At 41.3% G+C, this 12,035-nt stretch overlaps 1 protein-coding gene across 1 annotated transcript in view; it reads left to right on the top strand.

Moving 5' to 3' along the window:
* The first annotated feature begins 788 nt into the window (after positions 1 to 788).
* Positions 789 to 12,035, top strand: part of TLN2 (talin 2) — a 352,944-nt gene continuing 341,697 nt past the window's right edge. The window contains exons 1-3 of the mRNA XM_029574657.1: positions 789 to 924; positions 4,888 to 4,985; positions 9,353 to 9,482. Of these exons, the coding sequence (XP_029430517.1) occupies positions 789 to 924; positions 4,888 to 4,985; positions 9,353 to 9,482 (364 nt within the window). The remainder of the gene's footprint in view (positions 925 to 4,887; positions 4,986 to 9,352; positions 9,483 to 12,035) is intronic.

Here is a 12,035-nt window from a genome sequence, read left to right as displayed (position 1 = left end):
CTACAAAAAGAAATCTCAAGTAGTGTCGGAAAACCCTGTCTGCTTACACAACTGTAATGTGTTTCTCATTTTTGCTCAGGCTTAGCTGCTGTTGAGTATCAGCCAATGCCAAGCAAAGGTGACAAAAGTTGAGCGTATATCAGAATTTTGGCAGATAGTCATACCAGGATTTAGGCCTCTTCAAACACTCCTGCAACAAATAAGTAGGAGGCAGGCTTGCTTTTTAGGGTCTCTTGAGAGTGGTATGATAGGAGCAAGGGGTAGGAGTTTTAAAAAAGAAAAACGGACTTGCCACTGCATTATGTAAATTAACATGTTTCTTGGAGATGCCTGGAATGTGAGGTTTTTGACACACTGCATTGTGTGCTGTGCTGTGGTAATTAAACCCCCATGGGGTTCATGGTGACTGAACTCTATGTTGGAATTATGCCCAGGAAGAAAGGATATTGTTTATTATTTATCACAGTATTTTCGACATTCCTCGGATAGATGTGTGCGCCACTGCTGGCTGAGTTTGATTCATGAAGCTAAGTGCATAATTGAGTTAGAGATTGGAGAAACAGAGAAACAAGAAACTTGTTTTTTGCTCTGGAAAGGCAGTGTTCTCAGCACTGTTACAGTAGAGTTGAACACATATGGTTACAAAAATCGGTAACTAGTTCATACATGGTGATTTTAAAAAGCTTCTTAGTTCTTAAAAATAAAAGTGAATGTGTTTTTATTTATTTATTGTTTTTGTTTGTTTTTTTCAGGTGTTGTAGCTGGGAGGCTTGAAATCACCTGTCACAATGGTGGCACTATCCTTGAAGATCTGTGTTCGCCAGTGCAACGTGGTGAAGACCATGCAGTTTGAGCCATCCACTGCTGTCTACGATGCATGTCGAATTATTAGGGAACGTGTGCCTGAGGCTCAGATTGGCCAAGGTTGGTTTCTCAACACGGGTTCCATTCCTTATAAGAAACTTTAAAAAGATGCTGATGTCTGGAAATATTGACATTCGTGATTTTTATGTCTCACTTCAACACACACTCAGCGGACTGCTAAGCCGCTAAGAAACCATACCTAAATGCTCATGGTGCTAAAGAGCATAATGGGCCATGGTGACATGTTCCAGTTGAAAATATTTTTCAGTGCAGTTGGAGAGTGGTAAAAGTTCATTGCTTTTGATAGTGGCAGCTAGCTGAATTCTTTGTGGTACAATGCAGTAAGCCTCATAAACACTGAATGTGCCCTGCAAGGCAGTCTACTGCCGCACCAGTAGGAATGCTATGGGGGCCTTGCAACTCTGATTGAGAAAGTGTAACGCACTCGTCTGCCATTATCGATAGCAAACGTTATTTTTTGCTTAGAACTAAGCAAAAAATTTCTTGGGGGCAAACCAATTCTAATAAACCCGTACAGGAACAGGCACTTAAAAACTATTGGAAGTGTGATGCTTGTACTTTGTGAATTTAGCTATCATGTACACTTCTTCTTGTTCTTGGAGCAGAGAGCCACACCCAAATATGTTTTGAATGTTTTCAGCCGGTGCGTCTGTTTTTCCTGAATGTGTTCCAAATGTGTAGTATACGTTAGTTTACCTTTTTATTGCTTTCCTAGTTCCATAGTGATGGTACTAGATATTGCCTTTTTAAATGTTCTTGTAGAATAAAGTACCACCTTGCACCACTCCGCTTAAAAACATGATGCATGTTGGGATTTTAATTTGTTCAATCAGTTGGCTGATAGAAAGGAAGATAATGGGAGAAGAAAAGGTAGCATATGTTGAATTCAGTTTTAACAATCAAGAAGTCTTTCCTGGACCCAGATTCTTGCTTAAAGATAGTACCACATATTGCCTCACAGAGATCCAGGTTTGGGTTTCTTCCCATTCAGAGGAGCCGATGCAATAAGTACACCCAGCCTAGAGGACTGGTTAACAAGTGGTTGGATGCATGGCTTGGACATGCGAGACTAGCACCTGAATCAATAAGGGAATTAGCACATCTAAAATGCGCGCCCAAACAACTGTGCAGCTGATAGCACTGATCATATGTAACTTCCATGTAGATGAGGCTATTAGCTATTACCCCCAATGCAGTAAATTGCATGGCGCCCAATACACACTTTTCAATGTGGAAATTTTAAATCCAGCCTCAGAGCTGGTGTTAAGTTTTTTATCAATTGTTCGCTGCCTATTTTGTTACATTACTCTCCAATTGTACTCGTTTGAACTTCTTACTCTCTTCTAACGCCCATGTTTATGCTCCCTGTTTTTTGTAACTTTGCCTTCTATACCAATGTTAATTGGTTTTCCCCCTAGTTCTATTGTAAACCGGTACGATAAGACTTGGTCTTGAGCATCGGTATATTAAAAGAATTTAAATAAAATAATAATAAATAAGTTATGCCGCCAGTCAAAGGCTTCAGAGAAATGCAAAAATACTGTTTTGTGTGATTCCTCCTAAGTTTCGTTGTGATACTTAATCTTGCAGTGTTCAAAATTAAAGGAATAATGTGATGCCCTGATCTTTAAAAAAAAAAAAAAAAAAAAAAGAATTTCTGCACACACACTATACACATTCCAGGCGTGTATATTGTGCGTAATCAACTGAGGCAGGATAAAATGGACGCACGTATTGTGCGCCCATTGCAATTGTGGGCACACAGCCACATCTCCTTGGCGCCTGATGCATTTGTGCACTAGGGTTGCACAAATCTACTCTAGTGTGTCTTTTTTAACGCAGCAGCTCATGTAAATATTATATTAGGCACCCAGGAGACATGGCTATGCGCACGTTAAAAAAAAAAAAAGCACCCAGTTTGGATGGAAACATTGGAGGATGTCATAATGCCTCTGTATCGCTCCATGGTGAGACTGTTCCTTGAATACTGTGTACAGTTCTGGTCGCATCTCAAAAAGGATATCGCTGCACTGGAGAAAGTGCAGAGAAGGGCTACCAAAATGATATGGGGCATGGAACGGCTGCCCTATGAGGAAAGGGTAAAGAAGTTAGAGCTATTCAGTTTGGAGGAGAGACGACTGAGGGGGGGATATGATAGACGTCTACAAAATCATGAAAGGACTTGAACAAGTTAATGTAAATCGGTAGAAGGACCAGGGGGCACTCCATGAAGTTAGCAAGTAGCTCATTTAAACCAAATTGAAGAAATTTTTTTTTCAGTCAGCGCATAGTTAAACTCTGAAATTAATTGCCAGAGGATGTGGTTACAGCAGTTAGTGTAACTGGGTTTAAAAAAGGTTTGGATAAGTTCCTAGAAGTTAAATCCATAAACTGCTATTACAGTAATCAATAAGCAATAGTAGCTTGTGATCTATGTAATGTTTGGCTACTTGCCAGGTTCTTATGGCCTGGATTGGCCACTGTTGGAAACAGGATACTGGGCTTGATGGACCCTTGGTCTGACCCAGTATGGATTTCTTATGTTATGTTCTTATGTTGTGCATCGGCCTGAGAGCTAGGAAAGTACTGTCCTTAGGCATTGGGAAAGATTTTACAAGTATGTGTGGTGGGGGACCTCCTAGATAGAAGAGCTTGCAGGTATCATTAGTGAGCATGCAGTTCATTCCCAGTCGCAAGTACAGCTGGGGATCTTGGTTCTCTTGATTGAACCACTATAGTGACTGCGAGAAGGAGAGGATATTATTTAAATAAGCTATATGCTGATATGTAGTGCACAGTTTCTAAACACACATGTTACTGCATCTGGCATTAAATTGCTTTTAAGTTAATGATAAGGTAATGCATCAGGAGATTTAAAAAAAAAAAACAACACAGTACATGCCAACCCAAAAATGTATACAGAACACATGCTTAGGGCACATAAAAATATTTTGTGTACACAAATTGTTGTCTGAGCATAAAGCATTATTTATATGCTCCAAACATGGTTTATGCATACAAAATGTTTTGATACAGTATAAAACAGAACCCAAAAGTGAGAGAATCAAAAATCATGAATTACCATCTCACTCTCTGCACGAAGTATAGAGGGTCAAGAAAGATGGACCCACCAAGTTGTACCATGTACTGAATTGTGACCTTTATACAGCACTGGATCCTCCAAAAGGATTCATGTTTATAAAACCAACTTTAGTCCTAAAGACATTGTAATGCTTAACCTGGGTTTTGAACGGAGGAGTGCTAATTTGTGCATACAGCTTTACTCGTGTTTTTTGTACACTAAAACTTTTTGCATCAGGCATGAAGTTTACACAAAAATGTGTATACAGTCTAGTGCCAACGTGTGCATAGCCCAGCGCTTCTGATTGTTTCAGGGCCTAAGTAAGTAATGGGCCAGCAGTCAGCTCTTCTTTAAGGACCTCTGGTATTTAACTTCTTAACTTGATTCCTAAAAGAAAGCCATTACACTTGAGATCTGTTTGAAAGGTGCCCTGATACTTGCGATAAGACACTTTGCTTATGGTTGCTTTGCGCCTGCTTCACCTGTGGGCATAACAGCAGAGGCTGAGCTTTGTACAAATGCAGTCCTCTTTATTTTCAGCCACCAGCCGCCTCTTCTGAGGTGGGTTGTACGTAATCTGGTTTTAGTATGCAGCAGAGCGCTCTGTCTTTATAGACACCCTGGCCTCTGAGCAAGCCAGACATTTGTGGATTAACTGAAATAACAAGAAATATATGTTGGCACCCGGAATCCCACTGCAGATAGAACAGAAGGGATGCTATTGAACATTGCAGCGTTCATGAACTGTTTAGTTTTCATAAGGTGCGCAAAGGTACCAAATTTGACTTCTAATTTTGTTTTTATTTTCTTGTTAGTATAATAGATTACTTTGGAGTACAATTTCTCAAGCCACCTTACTGCACTTATCTTGTTTGAAAAAAAGTATTCCAGTGCAAATGTTTTCCTCGTTGTTTTTTCAGCATTTGATTATGGTTTATTCCTGTCAGACGACGATCCCAGGAAAGGAATTTGGTTGGAAGCTGGTAGGACGCTGGATTATTACATGCTTCGAAATGGGGTATGACTTTTTTTCTTCCTCCTCCCTGTTTCTCCTGTCTCCCCACACCACCTCCCACAATGCCTTTCAATAGCAAATATTCTCTTGTAGGTTTTCAATAATTGTTTTGTTGCAAAAAGAGAGTTTACAGTGAGTGAGGTCCTTGGTGGTCTACAGGTTCTCCCAGTATCAATGTGTCACACTCTCCAGTAGTCTAATTATATGCACAGAAGAAATGAGTGGATGCGTGTGCATGTAGATTTCTTTATTTCTCTTCTTTCTTTTTGTGTTTGGCGTGGAGGGGAAGTGTATGATTTCTTTTGGTCTCTGAACTTAAAGGAGAAAGGTCACCAATATATTAGTTTTACAAATATTTACTTAGCCACTCATGGGTGTCAAAAGTCATTAAATTGGTTTTAGAAAATAAACAGAAAACTATAGTGCAAAGCACTGCCAATTGTATATCACTATGATTACTGGTTTTTTTCAGAAAGGCGATTAATCAAGATGAATAAACTAAACCAAACTGCAGATCTTCTGGAATTCGTGGGCAGTGCAAGGGTTGACTTTCAGCAGCCTGCTGGCAGCTCCCTATAAAATAAAAATAGGGTGGTGCACAGATTTCTCGCCCCCTTCCCCTCCCTCCAGAAATCTGCTGCTTTTTAGCATTCAGCGTGGTTGGTTTGGTTGCAGAGTGAAATGCAAGATGTTGTTAAAGCCTATGAGCCACTGAATGCAGTGAAGCCGTGATGGGCCTGTGCATAAGGTTGACTTGATCTTGGGCCATTCCCCCCTGTATTCGTGTTTTCCCTATGTCTTTTGTACTTTGTACATGTGGCATGTTGAGCTGCTATCAGGAATCTAGTTCTCTCCTCTTCCTTATGTGTACTTTGAGGAGGAAAGAGTCGGTATGGGCTGAGAAGGACACAAAGAGTTGTGAAAGAATTTATTTATTTATTTTTTTTTGCCCAGCAGTGGAATTCACATTTGAGGCTTCAGTTTTCACAGTGTTGTGCCGTAACCTGGAGACTTTACTGCCGCATTCATCTAAAGCAGTAGTGATGTGTGACTGAGGAGACTTAACTTCTCAGCTTAATCTCTTCCAGCATATTGAAGCTCCATGACTTCTCTGTAAATAAAGAGTGAAAATAAAGGCCCCAAAGCACAAGAGTTGATATAAGGTGACACCTTCTGATTGGGCTGACTAAATACATCTCTTGACTAGCTTTTCAGGAGCTGACTCTCCCTTCCTAAGGTCAAAACAAGAAAAGGATAAAATCGCATTGCAATGATGGGATAGGGAGGGTGGGGTTGATGTGTAAAGAGAGCGATGAGAAGGTGGCAGAGACGCACAAAACTGTCCGTGAGATAAAATTTTAAAAGCCCCTGCTCTCTCTTGGTATCGACGTGTTTGTTCATTTTAACATCAGATGTCACATATACTTGCTTTGATCAGAATTTCCTTTTCGGTATCCTGAGATGCTTGCCTTGCCCTTCCTTGTGATGATGCCCCCGTATGTTCAGGCAGCAGCATCCTGCTCCTTGTCCTGCTTATTCTGGGGACAGGAAGATGGGCTCTGGAAAAGCTACTCAGGAAATGTATTCAGTTAGGCCAATAAAAGGTCTCGCCTTATAGAATTGTTTTTGTTTATTGATCTTTATTTCTGTACATTCAGGCGAGTTCCCAGGGCAGACGCACTGCTTGCTTTATTTTTCCAGCCGACAGTTTATGCCTCCTCCTCCTCCTCTAGCTCAGTCACAAACAGGGCTGGTGTCTGGTGCTACGATCTTTCTGTCACCATTCCTTGGGGATTTTCACCCCACTCCCTAAACATATCTAGTGCTGCCATGGCAGTGACAGTCCTGGGCCAGGAACCCTGCAGTTGAGGGCCCTGAATCCGGTCACTGGGTGTCATCCCCTAAGCAGTGACCACAGTTCTCCGCAACCTTGCCCGCCCTTGCCCCCCAGAGACTGTGGATGCTGCTTCCGCAACATCCCCCAACCCTAGCTGACCCAACTTGGGGATCAAACTGGAGACATTGCTTATGGCAACGTACAGCACTGTTCCTTCGTCACCAGCCACATATTACTTTATAAATAGAAACAAATCTTGCTTTTTTGTAGAATTTATCATGTACAAACTCTTGTATTCTTGCAAAGAAGAGAGTTAAATAGACTTGATACTTTATTATGAGTGGCAGTGAGAGAATGTGGGTAACACTGGGCAAGTAGGAGCTTGGGTGACGCAACTGTTTAGCAAATGAGGAATTTTTGTCAAGATGTCTTCAAATTCCATTTGCATAGCTGCAGACCATTTAAAAGCAGCAACACAACGAGCTAGAAATGTTTTGCCTAGCAAAGGAAACTGTTGCAAAATGTCTCTCCCATACTCTATTTTTAAACGCAACCTACGTTGCCATTTTATTTTGTTTTGACAAAGTTGCTTGGGTCCCTCAGAGATGGCTGCAGTCATGTTCACCCTTCTTCTTGCATCCAGTTGCTCCTGAACGAGCCACAGCCTGGCAGTGTCTAGCGGATGTTTGGGTAATTGGAGGAGGAGGGATAATGAGATGCAACCCATACCCCTCAGAATATACTGATTTAAATATGGAAAAAGGGCAGTGCTGGAAGGAAAGTGGGAGGTGCTGAATGTGCTTAGTCACTTTGAAGAGAACACAAACTTAACCCCCTCTTCCCTGGTATATGTCGTAGGTTCCAGCTGCTTAGGGCACAGAAGGAATATTTCCAGGCAATCCCAGCAGCATGAAGGAATAAGCTTTCTTTTGCAACTGTTAATCTAGTAAATTTACTCATTGGGTTTTTGTTTACTTGGAACAGTGATGCGGTCATGGTCGTGCTTCACATTTGGGCCGATTCAGTAAAATGCGCAGGAGAGCCGGCGCTCCGAGGCGAGCGCCCGCTCTCCCGACACACACCCAGGCCACTCTCCTGGGCGCGCAATCTTTTATTCAAATGAGGGCCCGCGGTAATAAGGAGACGCTAGGGATACTAGCGCCTCCTTATTGGCAGAAGCGGCGGCTGTCAGCGGGTTTGACAGCCGCCGCTTAATTTTACCGGTGTCGGTTGTCTAACCCACTGACAGTCACAGGTTCAGAAAACAGACGCCGGCAAAATTGAGCATCCATCTTCCAACCCGCGATATATATATATATATATTATTTTTTTTTTGGGGGGGGGGTCCTCTGACTTAATATTGCTATGATATTAAGTCAGAGGGTGTACAGAAAAACATTTTTTCTGCTTTTCTGTAGACTTTCCCTGTGCTGGCTGAAATTAACTCCTGTCTTTGGGCAGGCATTAATTTCTGAGAGTAAAATGTGCGGCTTGGCTGCACATTTTACTTTCTGTATGGCGCGGGAATAATTAATACGCTCATCAACATGCATTTGCATGTTGCAGGTGCTATTGGTTTTTTTTGGGGGGGGGGGGGTTGGACACGCGTTTTCCTCGCGCAATTACCCCTTACTGTATAGGGGGTAATAATAGCGCGTTGAAAACGCGCATCCAGACGGGGGCTAACAGTGCACTCGGCCTGAGCACACTGTACTGAATCAGCCTGTTTGTTTCCTTAAGGGTGATGGGGTGCCACAGATTTATTCATATATTTAAATGTGGATGGTGGGTATAGTACAAAACCAAAAAAATTAGTTTGAGGAAAAAGGAGAGCTTTCCAGTAAGTAGCCACAGAGTTCTTTCTAGCGATGCTGATGCAAGAGGATCCCTCCATGCCAGGATGCATGCAGCCAGCATCACAAGGACACTGAGAGCAATGTCACTGTTGAATAGAAACTCCACTTTATTTATTTATTTATTTATTTATTTATAGAGTTTTTTCCTCAAACTTTGAGCAAAGGATTGTGGTTGCTGTATTATTCTTCTTGAATATGTAGAAACAAGAGTCAAACAAGCTGCAGGTGATACTTTTGTATAGGATTAATTCAGTACATCTGTGACAAGCTTTTGAAATATGTGCTCCCTTCAGCAGGTCCGTGCCAATTCTCTATTGACCAGATGACTGCAGCATGGTTCTCAAAAGCTGGCCACGTACATATGGTTAGTCCAATAAAAACATATCCCCTGTTACTTGTTGGTTGACCCTTATTTCTATATCCTCAAACTTTGAGGTGGACCACTGAGCTTCAGAAAAAGGTAGATTTTACATAAGCTTCAAAAAGAAAAAAAATTACATTTTTATAACTGATAGAATTTTGTGTTCATGTATTTTTATCGACTTTTCATAACTGATTTCTATCTTTTCTACAAGTTTCATCTTTTATTTTGACTTGATTTTGCAGCTGTGTCAGATAAGATACCTTCTTGAATACCTATGTATAATATACTTACTGTTATATGGTTTCCACCTTAGGATGTTTTGGAATATAAAAAGAAGCAGAGGCCTCAGAAAATAAGGATGCTGGATGGTGCAGTGAAAACTATCATGGTGGATGATTCTAAAACTGTGGGCGAATTACTGGTTACTATTTGCAGCAGGATAGGTAAGTGTCTTTAAATCTGAATCATTGCTGATAAACTGTGGACAGTTTTGGGAAGTTCCTCCTTCCTAGGAAGGGGGGGGGGTCATTTTCAAAATGATTTACATGTGTAAATGTTATTAATATTGTAGCAATTTTCAAAAGCCATTTACATGTGTAAAGTGCACTTATGTGAGCAAATGCTATGAGAATTCAATGGCATATAGCAAAGCAATTTTCAAAAGCCTACTTATAAGGATAAAGAGTATTTATATATGTAAAATCCAATTTTAAGCGTGTAAATGCTTTTTAAAAGCAGGTCCTAAGGTTTTAACAGTCCTGCTCTGAGCATGCTGTGCAATAGCTGTCATTTGCTCACTTTCATATCTTATGTTATGTCCTGGCAGTTTACTAGAATGCAAACTCTTTAGAATCAGTTTTAAAGCTTAGCAAGTAAAAATGTTAATGGACATCTGTACTGCAAATTTGTGCATAAACAGAGAGAAACAGTTTGCAACAGCAGACAGTACAATGATGATTGTTGCTCAGAAGCCAGGTGCCACTGGCAGCAAGCTGGCAATTGTCCCCAGAAAACTCCTCGCTCAAGCCAGATAATGTCATGGAGCAGGAGGCAAAAAGCAGACCCTATTTTAAACATGATTTGCCTGCTGCTGTGTAATATTATTTGGTGTGTACGAAGCATTTTCTGTGTACATGTTGGTCTATGACAGGTGGTGCACTGTGCTCATCTGTGAACTGCATAAAAACTGTTAGTAAAAGGAGCAGGGTTTAGCTTTTTTCAAAAGCTTGGAGAACAGACGGCTGAGGGGGGGATATGATAGAGGTCTTTAAGATCATGAGAGGTCTTGAACGAGTAGATGTGACTCGGTTATTTACACTTTCGAATAATAGAAGGACTAGGGGGCATTCCATGAAGTTAGCAAGTAGCACATTTAAGACTAATTGGAGAAAATTCTTTTTCACTTAACGCAAAATAAAGCTCTGGAATTTGTTGCCAGAGGATGTGGTTAGTGCAGTTAGTGTAGCTGGGTTCAAAAAAGGTTTGGATAAGTTCTTGGAGGAGAAGTCCATTAACGGCTATTAATCAAATTTACTTAGGGAATAGCCACTGCTATTAATTGCATCAGTAGCATGGGATCTTCTTAGTGTTTGGGTAATTGCCAGGTTCTTATGGCCTGGATTGGCCTCTGTTGGAAACAGGATGCTGGGCTTGATGGATCCTTGGTCTGACCCAGCATGGCAATTTCTTATGTTCTTATGTGGATTCCTATAATGTATGCATTCTTTTATGCTACAGAGCTCGCTTCACTTAGGGAACTGCACACTGGCTGTATAGCACAAATTACTTACATTGATGCTGCATATTGACACATGCACGTACAAACGGATGACAGGCAGGGTAAAGCTGAAGAGGCATTTTCGTCGTCATGAAACAACCTGAAAAAAAGATTTTGTTACACCAGGGAAATACTAGGCAGTGTATCAGTCATCAGTTGTTCCCCTTAGCCTCTGTGCTAAGCAGACACTTCACAGAACTATCAGATTTCTGTTGTATGGACTCCAGATTGAGGAGCCCAGTTGCTTTCTTGTGAAAATGCAAGCAGGTTTCATTGAGGAGTTGTCAATACTGTATTGGAATAGGCAGAATGAGAAGTCATCTAAGAGAGCTTGAGGAGAGGTTGAATGCTTTTGAGTTAGGATTCAGTGCACAAAAGTGCAGAATCGTGCATTTTGAGTTCAGAAATGTGAGGGAGAAGTATACGATGGGGGTGATGGTGTCTGATCTCAATATAGTGAAGAGTGTGATAAGGTGGTGGCCAGAGCTAGAGGGTTTCTGGGGTGCATAGGGAGAGGCATAACTAGCAGTAGAAAGAGTTGATAATTCCACTATATGAGTAATTGCTGAGACCTGGCTAAGAATATTGCATTCAGTTCTGGAAGTTGTACCTCAGAGTGATGTGGGGTGTAATCTCAGGGTGTCTGTGGGGCTGATTTCTACGATTAGAGTGAACCCTTTTTTTAAGAAGGTGGAGTGCCCTCTCTACATCAGTGAGTTTTCTATTGCCAGAGTTTTCCTATGTGGCATTAAGGCATTGTGACGCTGAGTTTAGCACCAGTCTCAGTAAGAAAGGCTCTCGTGTTTTCAGCTTAACTGTTTCTCAGATAACCAAGTGGGAATTCCCCACACACACACACACCCTTTTTTTTTTTTTTTTTTACCCAAAACAAAGACCTGGAACTGGGCTCCCATTTCTTTGTGGCAACTCTTGTAATGCTCTGCATCTATTTGCCAAAACTCTTGCACAATTCCAGTCCTTAATGACTGCAAAAACAAGCTATAAATCAATTCCCCAAACTCTTTATATTCATTAACAGCTAACACTCAACCATAGCAGTAACAGCTTGAAACGGGGATGAGCACGGCGTAAGACAGCTCAACCGCTAAGCTTCCAACCAGTCTCAAGCATAAGCTGAAAAGAGTGCTCCTGCTAGTCCTGGGCTGGTTGACGCAGATTACAAGGATTCCATGCCGTAGTTTCCAAGTGATTGACTCGA

The sequence above is a fragment of the Rhinatrema bivittatum genome, chromosome 13, assembly GCF_901001135.1.
Source record: "Rhinatrema bivittatum chromosome 13, aRhiBiv1.1, whole genome shotgun sequence".
In the NCBI taxonomy this organism is placed as follows: Eukaryota; Metazoa; Chordata; class Amphibia; order Gymnophiona; family Rhinatrematidae; genus Rhinatrema; species Rhinatrema bivittatum.
The sequence above is the reverse complement of the archived record's forward strand: the minus strand, read 5'-3'. Positions and strand labels throughout refer to the sequence as shown.